The 25,984-nt window shown below is 41.4% G+C and overlaps 1 protein-coding gene across 4 annotated transcripts in view; it reads right to left on the reverse strand.

Moving 5' to 3' along the window:
* Nucleotides 1-15,939: 15,939 nt before the first annotated feature.
* VGLL3 (vestigial like family member 3) overlaps nt 15,940-25,984 on the reverse strand; it is a 31,243-nt gene continuing 21,198 nt past the window's right edge. For 3 of the 4 annotated variants that reach the window (XM_067543050.1, XM_067543032.1, XM_067543025.1), the window contains exon 4: nt 15,940-16,537. In XM_067543050.1, the coding sequence (XP_067399151.1) occupies nt 16,494-16,537 (44 nt within the window). In that variant the 3' untranslated portion in view covers nt 15,940-16,493. The remainder of the gene's footprint in view (nt 16,538-25,984) is intronic. The other variant, XM_067543041.1, reaches the window with a different exon arrangement.

The following is a 25,984-nucleotide window of genomic DNA, read 5'->3' on the forward strand; positions in this document are numbered from 1 at the left end:
GGTTCTAGTCCATAATGATTTACCTCCTTCAGTCTCATCAAGGCAACTGTTAACATCTTTCTTTTTGGTTCAACCTTTTCTGCTTTTTTGTCATTATTTTTCTTGTTTAAATCCAAAATGGAATCTTGAGACAGAATACAGAAAACGTCACTGAAATCACAACAATGAGATTCCTGATTTCCCTTGGTACAAGCTCTTTGGAGTGCAGCTCTTTGGAGTTCAATGAAAAATGATATTTTTTTATTAGTGGACTATTTCTCAAATTTTTTGTAAGTTGAACTATTGCACAACACATTCAGTAACAATATAACAACACATTGTGATGCACAGATTGTTCATTGCAGGGGTCCAGATGACTTCATAACAGATAATAGCGCACAATGCATGAGTGTCATATTCTGCCCATTCTCTTTGATAGAGGAGTTCAAGCACTCCATGCCCTCACTACAAGAAAAACACAAAATGAACAGCAATAAACTTAATAACAATGGCCCTGGCAGATTAAAAGGATCCTACTTACCACTTACTCATCACAATTTATAATGCTTTACTGGGATTATCAGTTCAGAGACTCGTGAGAAGAAGGACAAAAACTTTAGTGCCATCTCAAACAAGTGTCATGGTCTTCAGAAGCTTAACCCTGAAGTTGTTAAAAATAAATAAATAAACAAAGAGAAGAGATGACAAGAGCTATATACCAGGAAAATAGAAGAGAAGAAATGCCATGACAAGAATGACATTGCAATTGAAAGAGAAAGTTAGTTCTCTTTCCAAACAGAAAGTGGGTGACAACCTGCTATTAACAGCTAGATTAATAAGCTACAAGGTCATATGTTATAACTACATCTGATTATCAGTCCAACCTAAGAAACAGAGGACAATGGAGAAGGAGAAGACCACCCACACCAATCTGGATGCTGACTGCATGTTTTTTCAAGACATCCAGAGTCTGCAGGCAGACGTAACATACACCTACCCAGACACTGACAAAAAAAACCCTCCAGAAGCAGCAAATACAGGCTCCAGGTGACAGCTCCAGCCTTCCAACCAAATAGGCCTCTACAGAAAGGACTGTTGAGAATACAAGAAGTGGTGGTATGATCAGGGAGCCATTAAGGGTTAGAGATAGTGGTAATTGATGACAGCAGAATAATCCTTAGTTTGATCCATTAATGCCCATAGTGATTCAAATTGATGCGTGCAATCGGGGTCTGGGCTCAGTTGTGCTCCAGGAGGGACACCTGGTTACATTTGCATCATGTATACTCACTCCAACAGAAGCAAAGTGTTCCCAGATTGCGCTTGAGCTCTTGGAGATGATTTTTACTAGTGAATGCTTCAAGGTATACTTAATGGGAAGACGTATCACCTTAGAATCTGATAATTTGTCTATTCTTGGCCTCTCTATCATAAGGCTACTGACCTGCTGAATGTGAGGCTGCATTGTGTGGACTAGTCAGTTGCAGCAGTATGATGTTGATTTGGTATATATCAAAGGCAGATGTAATTTACTCACTGATGCCCTTTCAAGAAATTCTGTTGGGTTGTCACCCTCTTATACAGAAATAGCAGCATACGCCATGTGCTTTTTACTGAAAGATATGCCAGTTGATTTAGGGCTGCCACTGATGTCACACATCAAGATGCTGAACTGTGCAAAGTGATACGTGCTGTACAACCGGGTTGGATGGACCCCGTCTTTCAGAAAGCATAGTCTACCTTTTACAAAATTAGTTCTGAGCTCACAATGAATATATGTGCTACTCGACATATCTTATGCAGCGAAACCCAGGTGATTGTTCCCACGGCATTGTGACAAGCACATTTCATGTGGCTCATGAAGGACATTTTGGAGTTATGAAGCTGAAGTAACTTGTGTGTAGCTATGCTTGTTGGCCAAGGCTGTGCTCAATGATTGAGTGTAGTGTGAAGGCATGTTCAGCCTGCACAATGCCTAGAACTACTGTTCCTCCAGCCCCTTTGAAACAGGTGGTTGTAGACAAACCACAGAATTTGTAGAGAATTGCAGTTGCTATTAGTAGTCCCTCAATTGCACTGCGTGGTTGACTGTTATAGACCATTACTTGCCTTGCATTTTTGCATTCATACTTCCACAAGCACCTCAGAGGAGCTCATTTCTTGCCTAACCATTTTATTTGCTATGTTTGGTCTACCAGAGAGCCTTGTTTCTGAAGTTGGAACATCTTTTGTATCAAGAGAGTCTGAAGGCTTTCGAACAAGAATTGATACAGTACATTATAAATTTGTTGTGAACCATTCCCAAGAACAGGGACTAGTAGAGAGATTGCATGGGACTCTGAAGAAGCATGTAGCTCGCATACTGGAGGTACCTCAAAATACACTCTTCCCTATTGCATTGTCATGCTTTATATGATATTCAGAGTACATCTCGTGAAAGTATTGGAGAAACTCCGGTACATGGATTCTTCAGCCAATTGGCAGATCAAGTTGGCTATACCGACAGAAAAGGTTCATCTCACCCCTTTGCCATCCTGGAAGCCAACTGATGTGACTAGGAAAGATGCTTGTTTCACCAAACATATCCATGCAAGATTCCAGGCATTCTATACTGGACAAGAAGTGTATTTTAAGTGAGGGTCTGGAAGCGTTTTTGATACTTCTGACATGATTTTGTAGGCCGCAAGGTACAGACCAAGGTGAGTGTGTTTGCCACAGGGAGAACATGTTGTTAACCAGTGAGATATACTGCCTAGTGAAAAGGGAACAGACAGGGAAGAGGACACTTTTTCTGCATATGGTGATGTCATGTGGCCAGTTGGGGAAGTTTTGAATCAAGTATAACCTAAGGTCCCAAGATCACTTGCTGCCTCCAGTCAGAGGTACTGAACTTTTGGGGCAACGGAAAGGAAATTGTGATGACAAGAATGCATGTTGCCTTCCTGCTTTCTGCTCCCTGTTCTTGTTTTGTTTCATAATTCCTACTCCTTAATCTCAGTATTCCTGTTCCTGGCTAAGGGTCTGAGAGTGTTTGTACATGCATGTGTGTGTGCACATGTGTGTATAGCATTGGGTGCGTGCCGCTACTCAGGGCCTGCTGCTACATATCTGCTGTTCAGACTGTTCTCTTATTTTGTACAGACTGTTGCTGACCTAACCAGTTCATGGTTATTACAAGTTTTACTTGATAACCTACCTGCAGGTTTTGCTTTGTGGGTTATTTTTGGTGGTTTTGGATTACTCCACTGGGATGCATGAGAGTGTAATATGGAGTCAATGACTGCTGTCCTCCTGCCATGTGATGTAAAAGTCACAAAACTGTGCACTTCTTTTTCACATCAGGCACTTAGAAAGGCTACCACAGTGACAGGGGTCTCATCTAGGCCCAGCAAAACTCCCCATGGGAAGAATCCCCATTGGAAAGCCTTTGCGACTTGCTCAGTAATAATTTTGTTCACCTCATATAGCCCCAAGTTCTCCAAGAAAGAACTGGGCTATAAGGAATTCTGCTCCTGTTACACCCAGCTGGGACAGTGTGTCCTGTCTTTGTTTTCAGCCATCAGGACTGTCTCAAACACACCCTGACAGCTGCAAAAGTTTTCAGTGAAAACAATAATTCTACTTTTCCTTTCCATCTGCTTGCAGATGGTTTAAATCTGACCCATCAAAAAAAGGAGGGGTGGGGGAAGGAATGAAAAAAGATATTCCAGTTGAGAGGAAATTATAGTGATTGCTGATTTCATATAAAGAAAATGACAGGTTTGTGATTTGCAGAAGAGTCCTTGTAATTGTAGATTAAGATGAGCATCGGAGAACTTGAGGTTTTGACACTGTGTTGGGTTGGGCTGCCAATATTGCCTTTCAAGCTTCTTCAAACTGTCAGTCATCTACCTACAAAGGAATCAGAAGTGTTTAGCTAGGAATGTCATGTATTACGACTACAAAACTTCTTCTCCTTTCTCTCCTTCTTATTTCTCCTTTGCTAACAGTCACTGAAATACAGCCCAAAACGTAAGAATGGAGTAATTTATCAGCCATAAGGAAGGGTTTAGTTATTAACTCTATTGTACAACTACAGTATTCCTGTCAACGTTCCCTCCTTTTAGAAGTATAAATTGCTTCATCCCTCACAAAATTAGTGTTGCCTCCTTTTTATCATCAGTCATTTATGTTACAAATGCTAGTGTGCAGGGGGACACTAGGCCTTATGGATTTGGTCATGAAGAAACCTATCACAGCTAAATCACTGATTAATAGTGACCACAAGTCATCAGTGTTTGGTGAACACTCTCAACATAAGCAATCTCAGTTTACAGCACAAAAACCAACCACTAAGGCCCAGATCCTCAAAGGTATTCAGGTGCCTAACTCCCATTGAGGAGTTAGGGAAACCCATGGGAGGTAGGTGCCTGAATTCCTTTAGGATCTGGATTTATGGTAAATGGCACCTTTGCTGGAGGGCTGTGAAGAGAGGCCAATGGTCAAATAGGAGTGAAAAGTAACCCTCTCACCTCAGATCTTGTCTCTCAAACTCAGGGTTAAAACTCTGGCAGGACAGTGTAGAGAAGCTTGGTCACCTGAGACTAATCCTCAAAGGTCTTCAGGCACCTAACTTCCATTGATGCTAATAGCAATGCCTAAATATCATCGAGGACCTGGGCCCCACTGCCTGTGCCGCACCTGTCCAATACATCGTTTATGCTTTCTTGAGGGCCCGCTGTGTCTAAAGGGCACTCAAACAGGCTGCTGTCGTCTGTAAGCATTACATTCACACAAAAAGAAACTATTTCCCTGTCACAAAGTAAAAACTTCACCAAGCTGTGGGACCTAACAGTGTCTCAATTCTTCCAGAGCCTCGGCAGCGGTGTGAAATACCTTTCTGAGCCATCCAGCCTGGTTGTGAGGAGGATACATGTGATATCGGGGGACTCTTGTTATTAGGGAGGAGCTGAAATGTATGCCTGCTGCTTTTTCTTTTTAATTTTCAGAATATGGTTTAACATCACACTTAGCTGTCAAGGCGCCCAGATCCTTAACAATATTTAGGTGCCTAATTTCAATGGGAGTTATGTGTCTCAATTCCTGAGGATCTGGGCTTAAGGGTCCTAGAGTAACTTATTTCAGTGATGCAGCTATATACATTAGGTCATGTGAAAGGACTTCAGGCTGCCATAAGCCCTAGACATGGGATCTCATATTTATTTACTTATTTCAGATTTTGCTGATTGCAGCAGCTTCCTGAGAAGAAGATGTTTATTTTTTTTTCTTTGCAGGAAGAACCCAAGGAGATAACAGTCATTCAACAGATTTACACCAGCCTCCTGCAGTACCATGCAAACAAGGTGATGCAAGCCCCTCAGTCTAAGACAGCAGACAAATAGACTGAGCTGTCCCTTATTCAGGGCTCTCTCCTGAACTCGCTATGTTGGCTCCTGGGAGGCAAAACACCCATGAACCTCCTATAGCGTGGCCAAGACTTTGCCTGACATGTAAATGGCAGAAGTGGGGTAATTTTACCTCCTCCATGGAATGGAGATGTAGAGCTGCACTGGACGTGGGAAACTCTCTTCTCTCCAGCTGACAAGGATGTGGGTAGAGAAGGAGAGGGAAAAGGACTGGGAGCAAAAACCAGGGCTCTACCCTCCATAGCCTCATGACTGCAGGAGGGGCAGGGAAGGAAGCAGGGGAGCAAGTGCATCTTTTTCAAGGCTGCACTAATTTACTTCCCCCACCAGGGCAAGAGTCAACTTTCTGGATGATTCATGTCTCCCAGGACCTCTCCTGGCTGGTGCCCATTGCCCCCATTTTAGGGCTTCTGACGCTCTTACTACATTTGACCAGTACCATATGGAGTGAATAGGCCCACTAAAAAATAATGTGAGTAAGAGTGGTAGACAACCTGTGCTTGGTTTGGGTCAAATCCTGCCCTCCTTAGTCCAGTGGTTACACTGAGTGAAATCCTGATCCTGTGGAAGTCCCATTTCATTCATTGTCATCAATGGGACCAGCCAGTGTGGATAACTAAAGAACTGGGGGCTGGAAGGTCAATCAATCAATCCTCTTTCATAAGCAATGAATAGGAAATGAATCATATACCAGTGATTAACACTTTGGTGGCACTTTTTAGTAGGAAACTGAAAACTGCTACAGAAAACATGTCGTCCCCCCCCCCCCCCAATGATGTTCTGCCTTGTGTTACCGCTCTTGAAAGGTTAGATTCAATTAAAACCACACTCCATCCCACTTGCAGGGCAAAGCTTTTATTGAACATGGAGTTCAAAGTGTTTGCATGTTATGTGGAAAGGAAGTTTCGCCACAACGTACAAGGCACTTCAATGAAGCTCAGGCAGTCTTTAGAGCGCCACACACCATTGGATGAGCCCATCCAACTGCCTCCCGCATTTTCCATTGGGAATGGCAGCAAACTGATTCTCTTGGAACAAGTACAGAGGCTTTTAGAAAAAAAAGAAAAAAAGAAGAGGCAATGGAAAAAACTCACCATTACACAAATCCTCCTCACGTGGCCAGAGAGTACACCCCACAGCTGTTAGCTTTGTTTTGCATATTTTACATATTTACAGATACAAAACATTTCCAAACATCCCTGTGTTTATTTTAAAATCCATCACTGAAATGTCTGGCAAAAGAGACCCAGTGGAAAGATAGCCATTGGTTGACTTTTGCTCCACCTGTTTTTAATATACTCCCATTGCTCCCATTGAAATCAATAACACTACTAAATTTCCACTGATTTCTAGGGTAGATGGATCAGGCCCCCTGTATTCTTCACTTCCATCTTACAGTGCCGACCTTCAGCCAACCAGCCTTAAAACAGATGAGACATGGTTTCAAAAACAAGGGCAATCGCTACATTAAAGGGAGGGATTTTTTTTAAAAAAATTTTGGATTGCCTATAGCGATATGCTAATACAAGAAATGGGGTGGGATGGAAGCAAATCTTCCAAAACAACCCCTCCAGAAATGGAATAGCCTTTTCAAACTGATGCTCCATCCATATGAAGCAGAGACAGACAGCCTCCTTAAAATCAAGGAGAGCAAAGGTTTTGGGATTTGCTTCCCCCTTACTTCCCATCTTAAAAGAACTTCATACTCAAAATAACCTGCTCTGGCTCCCTCAGGGTTAGGATAGATTTTATCATCCCCATTTTAAAAAAGGGTGGACAGATGGATTGATTGTCAGTGGGTTTCATTTCATAGTATCAGAGACTGTAAGGCTGGAAGGGTCCTTTAGATCATCCAGGCTGACCTCCTGTATTGCACTGGCCATAAATTTCGCCTAATACCTCTACACTGAAACCAATTACTTCAGTTAGATTAAAATATTTTAATAAGACCACTCACATACTCCTGGGTCCCAATCGAGTGCTTAGACCCTTTAATGAGGCCTCCCTTTCCAACACCTTTACTCCTCCATTCAGAGGAATGAGGAGGAGCAAGGTCCCTGCTCATTCTGCTGGTAGACACTGCTCAGGTTGCAACTGTGGCCGGGGGAAGGAGAGCAGGGGCTGCTCACCTAATGAGCATGAGGAAGGGGACAAGGGAGGGGAGGAAGAAAGGGGCAGGGCCTGGGAGGACACCATGCTCCACGCCCACCTATCCTACTAGCCAGCCAGAGTACCTGACCAGACCCATGGGGAGGTAGGTGGGGAGTAAGCTGCTCGACAGAAAATTGTATAGTAACTTCCCTCAGAACAAGGTTGCAGTGGGGAGGAGGAAGAGGGGAAGCAAAGGCAGCATCGTGACTCTTTGTGTCTCCAGGCAGTGACAGGTTTCTTCCTGGGATGGTCAAGATTGCACTTGAAACAGGGAAGAGTTATTTGACCTTGGACTTCAGGGATATTTTGGTGATGGGGATTTAGGTGCAAGTCTTCAAATAGGATTCTTCACCTGAACAACAAAAAACCAACCTCTGCATGCAGAAACTGCCCCTTTGAAAGACAGAAGGAGCTGGGTAGCATAAGACTGAATTTCTCTCTTTTATTTTCAGCCACAGGAAAAGAACAGAGTGTCATGCTTAAAGGGGAACAGCTTTAAGTATTTGGCTAGATACAGAAACCTTTGTTACTACTGGCTTCTAATCCAGTGCTCTCTGGGGGGAGGAAAGAAACCAGAACTGGTGTTCTTCATTCATCCTAAAGTAAGTGGGCATGGAAAAGAACAAAACGCTGCTCTCTGAACTTTGATGCTACCTTGGACAGTCACATGACAAATCACTTTCAAAGCCAGAGATACATGCTATGATTGCCATCAAAACTTTATTGCTCAATTTCTCTTTCCCCGGAGTAATAAACCAATTGCAGATGTACAGCTCTTGTCAAAGCAAAGATCCTCTTTTAGGGCTTTTACAATAGTTATTGTTTTGGATGAGCCCAAAAATGATGTTTCAAAACGTAGGAATTCACTGGATGAGTGCACGTTCCAAAAAAAAAAATAAAAATCATTTCAATGGCAGTTGGTGTCCCAACAGGGGACACACTTCAACTGTGAAGAATTCTCACCACCTCTCTTGGTCTCCACCCTATATACACTGTCTGATTTGGACACTTACAGACAACACAACCTTTTGAATTCAGAGGCTTCACAAAGAAGATAAACATAAGGGTCAATGAGGACAAGAGATGTAGCTCATAGGATCTTTTGTCACAGGGAACGTGCCTGCCACTGAGTACGGTGCAGGGGCAATTGCTGCTCCCCTTGTAGAAGCTCACCCTATGCTGCCTGTCCTGACCCTTTTCTTTGGAATGTGTGGGATGTGTCTCCTATGAGCCAGCCCAAATGTGTACAGGCTGGGAGTAAGCTGGCTTGCTCTTTGTATGGGGAGAAACTCCTCCCCATGCTCTCAAGCACCAGACCAGAATTCAGCCTTAAATTTGAGCATGTCTAAAATAAACATTTGGAGATTACAGCAGGATTCTCAGGTGGTGTAAAATAACACAGAACTGGGGAGCTACACTGATTTATAGCAGCTGAGGATCTCACCCAGCATGATTAAAATCAACCTAAATACTGCTGTTTTTTGAAGTTTATTTCCCCTACTGTCCTTCTGTGTCTTGACCACTTACCCCTAGCTTATAACGCTCTGAACAAGTTCTCTCAGTCTTTGGTGTTCACAAGGTTCATAGAGTTGTTGATGGTTATCATGTACCTTCTGCCCCTTTCTATGCATTAACCAAGCAATACCTATATTTTATTTATTTATATTTCACCAATCCCAATCCCCCCATGCTTCCTTGCACATTGGCTCCCAGTCCCCCTCCCTCTTCATCTCAGTTTGCCTGCTCCCACTTCCAGGCTTCTTACACAGCCAGTTTCAGTATTCTGGCTCGCAGTCGCACTCTTCCCTCACAGACTCATCCCCTATCTCCTGCCCAGCTCTCGTGCATTTCAATCAGGCTGTTCTCTCCTTCTTCTCCTCTTCACTGTCTGGACACCAGCAGAAGAAACACCAAGAGCACAGGAGACTGCCTCCCTGCCCTTGGTTCCAGTGCCTGGCATCACAGCACCTGAAGCAACAATTTCAGGGAAATTCTTTCTCAGTTCCTGTAGCCTTGGGATGGAGCACGCTCAGGGCAGATAGAAGCTTTAGTTCTGTGGTTTTCAATCTTTTTTTCATTCGCGGACTCCTAAAAAACTTCAAATGCAGATGCAGCACCTTTTGGAAATCTTAGACAGGGGCTTAAGTTAATTTTGCTGCCAAACTCCTAACACATCTCTACTGAGCATGTACAAACTGCATTTTTTTTTCAGAGGCTCAAAACTTGACCACATTTGTGCAGTTTTCTTTTCAAGAGAATAGCAAAAGACACATCCAGGACACCAGGACAACCCCTTCCCCTTCCCACTCCTCCCACAACTGTCAAGTCCCCACTTCAAAGCTTAGAGGCACAAAAGTTTCTCATCAAAATGATTTTAAGTAATTTTTAACATAGGCAAAACATTTTCCCCTAATCTCAATCTCAGAAATGACTGAGCCATTTTTACTGAAACTTTCCAGAAAAATTCATTATGAGGCAGACACCTAACATGGGAAGTTTCAGACTAAATGGTTATAAATTTATAAATTGAAAACAGGACCTTCCAACTGGAAATGCCAAAGCAACCTTAACAACAGAGGGTGCTACCACCTTCACCTATAATAGAGCATCTAGCATGTTTTAAAAGATGATACAGTAAAAGAACCTTTTACTGATGCACCTCCAATTACAGTGTTAGATCCTAGAAAGGAAGAAAGAACATTGCTGAGGGCTCCATATGTCCCAATGAACTCAGCAAAAATTAAACAATTTAAAACAAATAATCCCAATTGAGTCAGATGATAATTTATGGAATCAAGAGCAAGTAGTTTCAGAGAAGAGTCTCATTTACAATTCTCAACACTTTTTTTACAACATGCTTTTCATCAGAAAACAAATTCCTTAGCTCTAAAAATTAACCTTGTGGGGGGAAAAAATAAAATAAAAACCCCAGGATGCTGTAATTTACAAAGAGATTAATGAGTTATTTAGTTGCATAAGAGTAAAACATGAAAGCATTAGCTAATTGTCAAGAATACAGACAAAACCAAAAATGCTACATAAAAATAACAATAAAAATTCACATTAAATTATTTATTAAACAATGAAAAAAACAACACTTTTCTTTACACCCAGTCCCCCACCAATTTTGATGAGGGATACAAAAGAGTTAAATGGAGTTTTGAGGGAAGTAAGGTTTGAAAGTGGATGGGAAGGGAAAGGAACCCTGATTTGACTGACAGTTTTAAACAACAGCTACAAGTCTTGGAAGGGAAAGGGGATTCGCAATCTGCAAATCTGCTAATAAAAAAGTACTGTAAACTTCTGTTACCATAAAAATTGCTGGTGCATAAATACTAATGGCCTGATCCAAAGCTCTTTGAAATCAATGAAAAGATTCCCACAGATGTCAGTGGTCTATGGATCAGACCCAAGTCAACATTTTGTGCCCACCAACACCGTGGTATGCAGATCCGGTGGTAGAGGCTGGTCCTGCTGACACAGCTATCACTGATGCCTTTCCATTGACATAAGTGAAAACTGGAGCAGGTCTTTCATGAGTAGACTCACTGAAGTCAATAAAATAAAATAAAATAAAGGGTCTTCATTTAGCTATTCCCTGGCTAGGGCTCCATTCTGCACAGTGTAGCATCAGGTGCCAGATCCTGCAAGATGTTGAATGTTTGCTCTGAGGTGCTCAGCACCCCTCATTTTCAACTAACTACAAGGGGAGCTGAGTACCTTCAGCTTTCCCCAGGAAATCCTACGCACCTTTCAGGATGCAGCCCCTAAGAGAGCTACTGCAGACCGCTCAGGTCAGTGCTCTCAGCAGAAAAGCCACTTTTTCTAGTCAGTGGATGCCAAGAACCTGAGAATGTGGATCAAAAGGTCAGCAACACTGAGTTTGGGGAAGATCTAGTTCCTCTTTTGGGTCTTGTTTACCCACATAGGAAGGGGTGTGGGTACAGCACTGTGCAGGGGGGGGCCAGGCAGTATGAAATGCATGAAGTACTCATCTCTGCTCAGAGCACGTCAGGATCAAGCTTTGTAAGAAAACTATCCTTGGCATTCCTGTCACAACGAAAGGGTTTGATCTTGCTCAGGCAAAATTCCCATTGACTTTAACTGCAAGACTGGGCCCACAAGACTAATACTAAAAGGCAATATGTCCTTAAGAAACAAAAACAAAAATCCCTTCTTGCTGGACCTGGCAGTTCAGTTTCAGAGACCTATAGGTCAAGTGAACTTTTTTTTCCTTTAAAGCGTCTAATATTAATAGTTCAAATATCCTTTAGAAATCTCAAAAGGCTTGAATTTTTTTAAAAAAATCTTAAACCTTTAAAAAAAAAAAAAAAAGTCTCCAAGATGTTTCAAAGAAATGTAAATAATCTTCCATTGGTAAAGAGAAAGAATTGTGGCTGAAGTGAGTAGAATGATCCATAGTCAACAGTTATGCATTTGTCCAACATATTAAAACACACTGTGCTTCTGTTTATATACACCTGCTGACTGCATGGTCACATTTGAAAGCCTTTTGTATAGGCAAGAACATTTCACACAGCCCGGAGGCCATGGAGAACAGAATGAAATACAAATGCCTAAATATTCAAAGAGTCAGATGGGATCTAGTAATACAATTCCAATTAATTTCTAAAAAATGTGGGGGTAAAGGGGGGAGGGGGAAGAAAAAAAATCCTGTATAACAACTCCAAAAATTATGGAAAAAGATTGGGGGGGGGGTGGTATTTAAAGCATGTTTTGAGGAACAATGTTTTTTAAAAAGGAAAAAAAAAAACCTTCCAAGAAGATTTCCATGTTACAAAACTCTCTGATTACCTTGCAGAATTTGTGTTTCTAGTGCTGAAAATCTTGAAGAATCAGAACAAAAATAGGTCTGCTCTTACCAGGAGAAATGTATTCAAATCTCCAGTAACTATGTCCGCTGTGTAACTTGGTGCCAATCAGCTTTTAAGCTGGAAACATTCCTATGAAAACTATTGGGGAGTTCTGCTTAAAAAGTGATGGACAAACAGTCTCAGAAATGGTTCAATCCAGTTGACAGCTCCTGCTCCTACTTATAATCTGTGAGACAGCTCCAGTTTTCTTCACAGGGAGTAGGATCTGGCCCCAGATAACTCAGAAGATAGAAACCTCTACAAAGAGGTACGTTAAAATATAAATTTGATTATTTTTATGCACACCAAAAAACCATTTTGGCATCTCCTCCTAGAAAGAAGTACAATATGCTAGTACAAAATAAATCTTCCATTTTCCCGGGAGGGCAGTGGACTTTAGCATAGCAATGAGATGACTCCGTATGCAGTGTATTAAGACTTGTGAACTGATTGAGACCTGTTTTTATAGACTTTTTCCCTTATCTCCTGAAAATGATCTATCATAGCTTTCCTTTTATTTTCACTGCCATCAGTGATCTCGAATTGAAATGTTGTGAGTGCACAATCTGCTCCTTCAAGAATGAATATCAATCCTACATCTGCTTCTCATAAGTCTCCCTCCTCTGTTTTTTTGGTGGAGTAAATCTGCTGACTTCAACTGTAAAGGTTTGCCATGTGAAAGATTTGTTCCTGTCCTTCAAGTTCTTGACTATATGAGCAAGCATAATACTATAGCTTTGATTTTATTTTTTTCAGCTCCTTCCTTAGTAAAGGTCAGTTTAGTTGCTAGTGAAATCAAATGTAACAGGGAGAAATATGTAATAAACCTTTAAGTCAATTGATTGGATACATTAACTGTTATACCAGTAGTACATTTTTATTGGCGGTTTGTCTACCTAACCCCATGGAGTGGCAGAAGTACTTTAGATTTATTCTCAGGTTTAGCCAGTGGAAACAGCCCTTGCGGTGGAAGCAAGAGGTGCTATGATCTTCACTCATTCATATCTCCTCTACTTGCTAACACATAAAACGACACTAATCGAAATTCTAACAGAAGCTTTGGACCTCCCTTTTTATTCACTGGGAGTTCTGCCATGGACTCCAGGGGGAACAGGGGCAGATCTTTTCATGCTCTGTTTTTACAAAGAGGAGGGCAATCAATTAGCACTCTTACTAGAAACAGCAAAAACAACGAGAGTTCTGTGGCGACCATTGAGTAGGAGGTGAGAATGAGTGAGCAAAGTAATTTACCTTCGGTAGTGAGATAGCCACTCCAAGTCTCAGTTTAAACCCAAAATGGTCGTCATTAGGTCTTAAGTACTGGACTCCACCTCCCCCATTGTTCTCAATGCACCTGGATATCTATAAGATGCCTCTGTGTTACCTATTTTCTGTATTACTGTATCTGAAGAAGAGAGCTGAAGTCTCTCGAAAGCTTACGTCTGCAAATATTAAATTTGTTAGTCTTTAAAATGCCACAGACCTCTCATTGTTTTTGCTGTATACAGACTAACACAGCTGCCCCTCTGGAACTATCTTACTAGAAACAGGTTAGTCAATTCAGATACAGTAAAAACCAACCAAAATTCAAATAGGAACTTATTTTTGTTGTTTTTAGTTCAAAAGGTTTGGTTAAAACATTTTGTGGCTGTTTTGGTCCTTTCCCTTCCACACCTAGCCAAATCCAAGAAAAACTGTTTTTCAACTTTTGGAGGCTTATGCTAGCTTCCTACCCGTGAGGTCTTCCCATTGCTAACTAACCCATTGAGCAACCAAGAAACCAGCTCCCCCAGGAGAGCAGAATTGCTATGGGAATATAGTGGCAGTGAAACTCAGGAAAAATATTAATGGGGGACAGGAGGAAGGAGTTAAGGATCTTGTAATTGGGGCCCAGATTTTTAGGCGTTGCAATGCCTAACTACCATTAAAAAACTGGGCCTAATGCCCCAAATCAGACAAACTTGGTTTAGCATTACAGGCTTAATCTTGAGATTCTGAGTGCCACCATGTCCAACTAGCTTCCATGGGAGTGGAAAATGCTCAGCACCTCATAGCTTCCGGTCCTAAGAGCTTGGAGGAAAATAATCTCATCAAGATATAGACTTGAATTTCAGGATGTGGAGCACATACAGCTCCCACTGACTTCCCTTGGAGTTGTGGGTCCTCTGCACTTGCAAACCCCACATTTAAGATGTTCACTGCCCTAACAAGTCAGCCTCTATCTCAGTACTGATCGCACAGATTATTTTTGTTTATCTTTTGAATGTTTTGGCCAGAAAGGGTAGTAGCAAAAATACAATACAATACATTACAGGAGAAATTTGAAAAATGGGAGAAAGCTTAAATATGTAGGTCTTAAAAAGCTGATGGAGCAAAAAGGCAACACTTCCAAACAATGACTGCATTACCAACTTCTGTCCTCATCCTGCAGTGAGCACTAGATAGGCAGACTCCTGTTCCTATTTAAAGCCCCACTGAAGTCAATGGAGCTCTGCATATAGGTCCACCCACACCAAGTTAATTGCAGGATTGTTTTTTTATGTAAAATACTACAGCCCTTATTCATGGGATTAGTCCTCACTCAGAATAGCTTCCACAGGACTCCTTGTGTGTGGGAGGGCTCTTAGATCAGGCCCAATACAGCAAGGGGTCCTGCACATCTTGCAAACTGCTGTGGCTAAAATGATCAAAAGCTGAAAATTCACAACTGCACAAGAAATCGTAAGAGCTGCAGGTCATCAGCCCTTTTCAGATTCAGACCCTAACAAGGCTCAGGTTGGGCATCCAAATAATGAGGGATCCAAGATCAAAGGCCAACTTTTGAAAACTTCAGCCCAAGCGGAATTCAATGGGAATTGAAGGCACTCAAGTAACTCACACAAGGTATTCAGCAGATTGCAAGATCTGGCCTAACGAAAACACTTTGTTTCCACGAGCTGTAGCTTTTTGTTAAACCTGTATTTTATCCTTGAATGTTCACGTGAAAAGTATCACTCTTCAAATGACTAAACTGAAACTCCTGCCTCCCAAAATTATTAGAAATGAAAATACCAATTTGGGTATTGATGGTTATCACAGAAAGAGGACCTGATCCAGAGTGACCATGGATGTCAATGAGAGTCTTTTCATTCACTTCGATGGACATTGGGCCAGGCCCAGGCTCATTTTCTTCTTTAAGTCCATATAAATATTTGGTCCATTTTGAAAGAATAAATGGGTTGAGAATATAGTTCCTATAATAATGGCAGACTTTGCCCCATGCTATTTCTTCGCATAGTCAGCATAGCACAAAGCCATTTTCAGAAGCAAGAAAAAGAAAATAAAGACACCATTTTTACAATCTAACACAGGCAGGAAAAATATTCAGTGGAAATGTTAAGAGTAAATTATAACTATTTAAGCTAGAATAAAGGATAAAGAGCTGAAAAAACTTGAAAAACGGAAACAATGAAGGATTGGACTAGCAAAGGGTTTGCTCTTAAAAAAAAAAAACCAACCAATTGAGGTAACAAAACAAACACACAAATACAAACATTTAAAAATAAGCATTTTATACATTTTTTTTGCCAGTGCTTCTCTGAGAGCAAGTTCTTTAAACAGAACTTAATTTTACAATTTTTTTAAAAAAAAATATGTCATCCTATAATCGTCCACCAATCCTTACCCAAACTTTCGTATTTCTACAAAAATTGACACATGAAGAGCTACAAAAACTGTATTCCTGAAAGGATGAGCGCTGTAGTTGAGGCAGTCTTTTCCTGACAATCAAGGCTGTGCATAAAAAAATCACCAAACAAAGAAAACAAAACACTGTTAAAGGAGCAAAAAGAAGTTAGGTTGCACAGCTGCAGCAGGCTCAGATGAGGAAAGAGAAAAACAAGTTTTTTTCTTCTATGCTCTGGGACCCAGAAGTGGCTTGCCAAAGAAAAGGCTCAATAGCAAAACCCCAGAATGGTTGGCTCTTCAGTTTTTCTTTAGCAGTGTGTCCTCTGCCCCTGTGCAGAAACAATTCAAAATAGTTTCAATATAATCCTCCCAGCTACAGGAACTCTAAATCTTACTGGTGCTAGGATGCATCTGATCTTCAGAACCAAGAAGATTCTTTGCTCTTGTCCTGGTGCTGTAGACCTAGTTTTAGGGATGGGGGAGGAAAGGGGAAAAAAAACAAACCTAATTAAAATTTGATACAACTCTCCCTTCACCCCAAGACAGTGAGCTGGGGTAAACATATTTATAAAAATCCTGTATTAATAGTACATCTACACTACCCTTGTGTTGGGGGAGCTGCTTACAACACTGCTGTCTCCCCAGTATAAGGAAGTATTCCTAAACTGTGCTAAAGCCTTAGACATGCTTGCATACTTCAGTAATCCTGATAAAGTCCTGTTTACACTGAGCAAAACTGTATTATGTTTTAACTTCATTGGGAGACAACCAAGTTGTAACCAGGGCCTCCAACAGTGTTGTATTTGTAGTATACATGAATCTGCATGGAGCAGAACCAGTTTTCTGATACAATTAGATCATAGTTCTAATAGAACTTTGCCTCTTTTCTAGAAATCCTGATACATTTTAGGACCTCAGAGCCATCTGCAACTTTTCACCTTAAACAGGGGATGGCAGAGGCAGGGGGAATTCCCACAGCAGGTGACAATATTAAGCAATTTCACCTACAGAATGTCAGATTTTTAGCCAAGAATGGCTTGTGCTTTCACACAGAGAAAATAAATGACTTTCAGCTTGAGTTTGGTATGAGATTCGGTGATATTTTCCTATATAAACATCAAGGACCAGCCAATAAATGTGCTGTGAATGGGCTTTAACGTTATAGCAGTGGAATCTGTACTGTAATTTGGAATTTATCTAGGCCAGAGGGATTTATGTTTTGCTAGAGTTACATCAGGAGAGAGCTCGCACTTAGTGACAGACAATACAAAGTGTAGAAAAAGAAAACATACAAGAAACTTACTTGCTAGTTTAGTTATAGGAAAAAAATATGAACCAAGCGCTTTGATATTTTGTTACTTTAAGCAAAGTGAAAGAGACAAAGTGGGTGAAGTAACATTTTTTATTGGACCCAGTTCTGTTGGTGAGAGAGACAAGCTTTTGAGATCCACAGAGCTATTCTTCTGATCTGAGAAAGGTACTCAGAGTATCACAGCTAAATACAAGCTGGATATTGAAAGATGTTTTCCACCATAGCCATAAGGGGACAGTTATCACCATGAGAAATGTTCAGCAGCATTTCTTCTCTATAGTGAGCTATAAATAGTATTGTCCACCCACTTAGTACAGGAATAGTGCCACTAACTGATCTGTTATAAATTTAGGGACACATTCACCACTGTCCTAAGCAGGTGCAAATTCCCATTTGGCTCCAATGGCATTGCCATCACTTAAGCTCGGGGGGAGGGGTTGGCTATTAGTCTGTAAAAATTAAAGAAGGCCCAAAAGTGGAACTTTCCCTCTGAATACCTTCAAACTGTAAGGGTAAGGCCTGGAGATGGTTCTGTAGGGTTATACCCTCGGTACAGTTTTGATTCTGGATTTTTTTGGTTTAGAAGTGGCTGAGAACTTTCACATGAGTCACTGCTTTCAGAATTTTAAACCCACAATGGCAAAAATCTCAGGAGAACAGCTTGTTTTTAGCATCATCTTACTTAAACCCAAGTCCTGATTTGCCTAAACCTAAATCTAACGTGTATTGGATCAGATCATCCCCTATTTCCCCCAGGAATGTATATAGATAAACTGCTGATAATGGTCAATAGCACCTCAGAAGCTGGCTATAAAGTTACTAGTTAGGGCTAATAGAAGAGAAGAACAATATATTGCACCATCCAGCAAAGAATTTCAAAGGAGTTTGCATACATTTGTAAGGTCTGCAATTTACATGTGGGGAAACTGAAGCACAGAGAGATTTTGTGACTATTATGATGCCAAGAATTGAACCCAGATTGTCCAACTCTCAGTCCTCTACTTTAATCACCAGCCAAGCATTGATCTTCAGCTCAACACAGACATTGCGGAAATATGATCCAGGAACAAATGCATCTTACAGACGAGCCAAATGAAGCATAAGGCTTCTAGTCCCAGGGTGCCAGGCCCAGCTGCCCCAGATCAAGATCGAACAGTGTTGGACTTGTACTGGCCACAATTCCATATTAAAGAGGAGGAGATTGCTGTTTGCTCCATTTTACATCTCCTACGAAATGCTCATTGCTCCTGCAGTTAGGCAACATTTGGGCATCCCTGATTTAAAGTATCTGTCTTTAAACCTCATCCTAAAACTGAGGGACTTGGTTCTGTGATGAGACTCTCGTTCTGTTAAGGTGTCAAATTTTACTTTCCTGGGAGTGACACTCATGCACGCGCACACACACACACGAGCCAAAATTACAGGGTTTAAAAAAAGGTTATTTCAAAAACAGCTGTTGTGATTCTGTGTTATTTTCCCCTTCTATCTGCAAAAATATTTTTATAAAACAAGAGGGAGTCATTGGACAGACAGACACAATTAGAGCGTAAGAAAGTCATTAAGGTGCCCCAGCAAGTACTATGGGCTAATAAGAGGCAGTAAAAGAGGGTGTGGGGAAAGGAGTGAATATGGTTCCAACGGCCTTAAAAACAAAGACATCTGTTTAAGAGGATGTAGGTTTGTTGATAGAATGCAATAGCAAGGGACTAACTCCCTGATCAGCTCCACCCTTTCCATTAGGTGTCTTTGCAATAAACAGCAGTAACTGCAGATAGGAATAGTTGCCTTATAAATCTTGAACATGGAACAATTCATATGCCTTTTTTTCATTATTTCCCCACCTCTTTTACTGGAAGACAATCTGCAGCTGTCCCACTCTAGCCATATTTCTGAACAGTGCTTTAACCAACAATACACTGATTGAACAAACATTTTTCCTCTTTATAAAAATGTCTTCGCTCATCTTGCATGACTCAGTATTTTCACATTTGCAGCAAACTGTCTATGAAACACTAGCACTGTGATTAATTACTGCTTATATTCAGAAATCAGGTCATTTAGAAGAATTCTAACCTAACAAGTGAAATTCAAAGACAAAGGGTCAAATTTATGGATGGTGTAAATGGAGTCAACTCAACTGAAGACAGTACGCTGTGCTCATTTAAGCATGCATTGAATTTGTGACAGTGGCTCCCAAACATTTCCAAAAGGAGGGCTGCATTGGCAGCTGGACAAGGAGATACAGCCTTCAGATACTCTAAAATCCTACACAATGTTATTTGCGTGCAGGAAATGTCTTCTACCCTCAGCACATCTGTACAGCAGCAACACTTCTAGCACACTCTTAAGGGACCAATAATTCTGTTCTCATTTCCCCCTAGGAGTATCAATGGTTCTGGAGGCAGCAGAACCAGTATGGGTCCACTGTACAGGTGGGTGGATGGATGGGATGAAGGATGCCTACAGTCCCTGTGTGCTGTACAGCACAGTTCTGCCATGGGGAGGTTGTATCCCAGTGCATGGGGGAAAGTGAAGAATAGATTCTGAGTGTGGGATTGGTGGATCTATGACCACAAATTCCAGCAACCATTCCCTGGGACTGGAAAGCAAAGCAGTAACAGCTTACTGCAAATATGTGACGGCTGTGGAGCAGCTTTGTAGTCTGAGGTACAATGAGGATTCCCCCCTTCTCCCGGGAGCCTGTCTAAGTGCACAGCCAAGTTGCTGGACCTACACATGGACAAAAAGATTTAATTCAAGCAAAAGTCTCAAAGGTCCCCATTAGGGGTCATGGCCTAGCAATGGCTTCTCTTTACATAGGCAGTGATCTGCAGCAAATGCTGGAAGGCTACTCTGTTAGAAGTATTAGAGTTAGAATGTTAGAGTTAGAGTTAGCTGGAAGGCTACTCTGTTAGAGTTAGAATTGCTTATTGAATTCAGAGCAGAGAATCAGGACCAGTTGCTCACAACACACCATAACAGTAGCAAAGTTGGTTTCTTCCAAATTCTATGCCTTAGGCTCTTGAAACTTCAGTAGGGCACTATTCACTCAAGGCCACCAGTTGATTATGTATAAAGAGATTCTGATTCTGCTTAAAAATTGTCTAAGAAAAAACCCACAGTGCCAAAGTAGAAGTTTATAGACATGTTAATTTTCAGCATAGCATGTGGGGATTAAACTACATTTAATGGGAGTCAGGTAGCTAACTCCCTTCCCATCATACTAAAACTGAATTCATGTAAATGTAAGATATGCAAAACAGAGATCAGTACTTTAATGAATCATTGTTCATGGAACTAACAATGTTCTGAATCACAAATTCCCTAGGAGTTGATAATATACAAAGGAATCCACTCTCTTCATGACATTAGACACTGAAGTATTTTGACATCATCTGCTCATGAGACCAGAGATCTGACTTAGAATGACAGAAGTGCAGCGAGTGTAGCTGGGATCGGTAAAATTACAGGCTGGTCTCCTCTGCTGATCAGAGCACCCTCATTCAACATAATTCAGCACGAAGAATCTTGCAAAATGTTTTTTTTATAATCACAGCAGCAAAGGAAGCATGGCACACTGTAATTATTCGGAAAAGAAGAATTGCTTACATATCTGCATGCCTGTAAAAAGTTAGAGCTAAAATTATGCCAAATGATTTTTCTTATATTAATAATTTAAAGCTGATGGGCTGTGACACTGGACAACTATAGAGGGTGATGTCCTTCTTTTCACCAAAGAGGTACAAGCAATGACAACTAGAGCTCAAGTTTTCCTGCCAATATGCCTCTATACTTTTCTGGATAGACCATCTCTCTGAAAGAAGTTAGTTCATTCTCCATGGCTTTCAGTTCTTAGCCTCTCTACTGAGACTGCCAGCATGGCTGTCAATTAATGCCAAATGTCATGTGTGATGTGGAAATGTATCTACCAGGAATCAATTTCCAAGTAGGTCCCAGAACAGTCGCCAACTGATATAAACTTTGTTGCTGCCAGCCTGAGTTAGTTCTGAATCAATGATTTAGAAGTGAAAAGCACCATATGCCATTACCACTCCCCTTCCCATGCAGGATAAAAAGTAAGGGTAGACAGTTATAGTCAACCCATGGCCTTAGAATGACAGCTTTGGGGCTGTGTATGAGGCTCTGAGGGATCTCATGCATGTGATTAAAGCTCCTTTTGCTCTGCTTGATCTCATGCAGAATTCCAGTCACAAGAACATTCTCCCATTCCACTCAACTCAGGCAAAGTTGGAGGAGTCAGTTCCGAACCATGCCTTTTCCAACAACCAGAAAGGGGGAAGAAAGAAAGAAAAGAGAGAGAATATTGAATAGAATCAGAGAGAAAAGATAGTCATGATGCGACATCCTACAATGGTACCTTTCCATGTCTTCATGACTCAGCATAGTTGTGTACTGCCACAATGATGATACAAACATTGCAATGCAATGTTACGCTGTTGTGTCTCATGAGCCATTCCTTTGTTGCCCAACCCTCTGTTTATAAAAGGCTATATACCAAACTGGGGACATTCCAGCAAGTCTGCATGATTGTGTTTACAGCACATGACATTCTGAATAGTGGTGGTGGTGGTGGTGGTAGTTCATCGCTGATGATAATGATAATGAGGATATTGTTGCAATTATCATCTGTGGCTATCCATAGGACTCTGAAGTCCAAACCCTGATGCACAGAGTCGGCCACACTGAGGGCATGAGAAGTCCATATCTGTGATGTTTGATGATGCAGCTGTGTGGTGCCTTTCATGTGCAGCCTGGAGATGATTTCATTGATCCTGCTCAAACTGCTACATGCTGATCTTGTCAGGAGACCACCAGTGAATTCTGTTCTGAACCATTTGCTCGAGTTCTTTTAGATTGATGCCAGCCCACTGCAAACTGCCCTTCAGGTTATCCTTGAAGTACTTATACGGATGACCCTTCTTTCTTTTGCCCTGCCCCTCCTCCCCATACAAGATCTGTATTGGGAGACAGTAGTCTTCCATTCTGATGACAAGTCCAGTCCACCTAAGTTGTGTTCTCAATATCATTTCCTCAATGTTGTTTGTGTTTGCTCTCTCAAGAACCTTAACATTGATCACTCGGTCCTGCCAACAAATGCTCATTATTGAGTGGAGGGAGTGCATGTGAAATTGTTCAAGCTGTTTCATGTGCAGTCTATAACAATCCACATTTTATATCCATACAGAAGATAAGTTAGAACCACTGCACTGTAGATCTTCAATTTCATGGAGAGATGAATGTTGTGTTGGTTAAAGACTTTTGTTTGGAGTCGGTCAAGGACCTGCCTGGCTTTACTGATTCTGGAGGCAATTTCTTATCAAGGGAGCTGTCACTCAAGATGGTGCTGCCCAAATACTTGAACTGATCCACATTTTTCAGCTGTATTCCTTGGACGGAGATGGCTGATGCTGGGGCACTGAAATGAGGTGCTGGTTGGAACAAGACATCTGTCTTACCAAGACTGATGGTGAGGCCAAAGAGCTGGGACACTTCATAAAACTTGTCAATGATGACCTGAAGGTCATTATGTCAATAGGCCATCAAGGCACAATCAGCTGCAAAAAGTGCCTGTATGAGATGTCTCTCCAGTGTTTTAGTCTTAGCACTGAGTCTTCAAAGATCAAAGAGGGAGTCATCGCCTCGGCAGTGAATGCATATCTCCTGATCCAAGTCCCTTGTGATATGGCTGAGGACATAGGCAAAGAACAAATTGAACAGAACTGGAGCAATTATGCAGCCTTGCTTCACTCCATTCGAGATTTTGAATGCATCAGAAGAATCACCATTGGAGAGCACTTGCACTGTCATGTGGTCATGGAACAGATGGATGATTTGTATGAACCTGCTTGGGCAGCCCAGTTTATGTAGAATAGTCCATAGACCCTCTCTGTTGACCGTATCAAAACCTTTGGTCAAGTCAATGAAGACTGCATACAGGTCCATGTTTTGCTCTAAACATTTTTCCTGGACCTGCCTTACAACAAAAAACATGTCCATAGTACTATGACCTGGTCTGAAACCACACTGTGCTTCTGGCAGATTCTCTTCAGATATGTTTGTAATGAGTCTGTTCAGTAGAATGTGATTTTCCCTGCTACAGAGGAGAGAAATGCCTCTACCATCCTTTCCAGACACTTTGCCAGAGTTAAATTGTTTGGTGGCTTTCATGATCTCTTCAACTGATGGAGGGAGATCAAGATCCATTTTGATGGGTTTCTCAGGAAATTGAACAAGGACACGCTGATCGACCCTGGATGGTCTATTGAGCAGACTATTGAAGTATTCAGCCCATCTCTGTATGATTCCCTCCTCCTCTTTGATGAGGGTTATGTCATCTGCCAATTTCAGGAGAGCCATACCAGATTTAGATGGTCCATAGACCATTGTGATGTTCGTATCAGCATGATGCTGAACTTCTGCAGCTTTCCTCTCCCACCGTTCATCCTGCATTCTCCTCATTTCAAACTGAGCCTTGCTCTGTAGGTACTTTAACCTATCTTTGAGATGGAAGTGAGATCCTTCTGCCATTCAACAAACGTTTTCTGCTTATCACTTAGGAGTTTGGAAATGTCCCCATTGTTCTCATCTAACCAGTCCTGGTGTACCCAGTGTATGGGATTTATGGGGGAGGGAATTTTAAGTAAAGACAGTACCTATCCAAGGAACACATCATGCTCCTTAGGGAGTAGTTAATCCACTTTGGTCTCCACCTAGACCCAGCTCTCACGTGTGGCTCCAAGTAGCTGTTTGCATGCGACAGCAGCCACACCCCAGTCTGAATAGTAAGAGGTAAGTAAAACATAGGTCAGTTTGAATCCTGATGTTTCTGCAAATGGATCAGCTTTCTCATAGCTTTCCCCCCATTTTCAGGAGCACAGCATTACTTAGTTGAGCTTTCAGCACAGACTAGAAATTATAGTCCAGGTTCTCTATGTTGCCTTGCACCTTGTGTAGTCACTTACATCTATGCAAAGTGCATGTAAATATACCAAATCAGAATTCTCTACTCACACCATCTGTACCATTTTACTGCACCCGTGCATCAGGGATTTACACATAGGTGCGAGGCAGTGTGTTTCATACCCTATTAAACCAGGAAGGAGTGCCAGCTCTGTGATCTATTTTGAACAGTTAGCACTCTATTCTTGAAGAAAAGAGTGAAAGCAATTGGTATATTAATACTACAAGTTTAAAATGAGAAAACAAAACAAAACCTAAGTGACCGGTAAATCAGTTTCCCATCACTTTGCACTGAACACAAACAAGTCAGGACCTATGGAATAGTCCACACCATGATCATCAAATGATTTTCCTGATTGGTGCTTCCTTAAATAACTCATTCTCAGAAAGTTGAGTCAGATGCCTGACTTCATGACTGGGACTGTTGGAATTGCTATAATACTGAATCAGCCCACTGGTCTGTCGTTGGCAGTGGCAATTTGCTGATGCTTCAGAGGGAGGTGAAACCCCCTCATTAACTTGCCTAAAGCCATGTCATCTGAGGAGGAAAACATTGGTTCCCAATCCTAGTAGATTATCAGTTTACAACCTGAAACATGAAATGTAATTACCCTTGTATCATCTGCACAGCTACAAATGTTATTAATGGCCATAAAACTGTCCTGTACTTTTGAGAATCCCGTTATGCTATTTTTTCTTAATTTCTTGAGGCAACAAGTAGCACAGTTTGACTATATGTTGCATAAAGGAGGGTTTCTGGCTGAGGTCTGCTGAGTTGCAGCAGTCAGTACAGGAGACAGAGAGAGAGATTTTTAGTAGCTGACTTTAGTTTAATTACAATTGGGTTTTGGTTGCATGTTATTTTCACGGAAAAAAGATCGAACAGTGTGTTCATCTGGCACAAGTATTCCCCACCTGTTCTTTATTCCCCTACACACATTAGACAAAGTCAGAAAGTGGATCATACTCCAGAAAATAGATCAGTCAACCAGAGGTATGAACAACCTTCCCTCAACTGAATTCCAAACAAACATCTCAAGGAAAGGGGAGCTGGAGGAATCTAATATTTCTTCAGTGACATAATTGCATGGAAGGAATTCCACAAGTAACATATGGTCTGCATTGCTGCTGGTAAATAACAGATCAGATAAATACCCATCAAAGAAGGAAGAACAGGACAGTATAAACAAGCTCTATGCCTGATTACAATGATAGCTATCAGTCATTAGTGCCCTGCACACATACTCCAGTACAGATGCTATTATACAATAATGCTAGACTGCTACTGCAACCGAAGTTCTGCTACAATAAGGAGTAGCTAAAGTACAGCCTGTGGTTAAGTGTGGCCTTTTGTATTCTAAATGTGGCCTGCATCTCACCTATGAAGAGTGCAGTACAGTCGTTATGGAATGGTGTCTAATACGAAGACTTCAATCTGGAGTCTACATGATGCCTATCAAGACCTTTAGGATGCTGGGACCTGTGGTCTCTTTAGACTGCATTGCCATATTACAGATGAAGGAGGCTGCAAGCTGTTCTACTTTAAAGAAGGTAAGTGCAGTAGTCAGGCGCCCCTATTTACAATGGGAACATTAACTGCCTGGGCACTTCCTTAC

Source organism: Emydura macquarii, unplaced genomic scaffold (assembly GCF_026122565.2).
Source record: "Emydura macquarii macquarii isolate MOO-44397 ecotype Brisbane River unplaced genomic scaffold, CSIRO-AGI_Emac_v2 contig_75, whole genome shotgun sequence".
NCBI classification, from domain to species: Eukaryota; Metazoa; Chordata; order Testudines; family Chelidae; genus Emydura; species Emydura macquarii.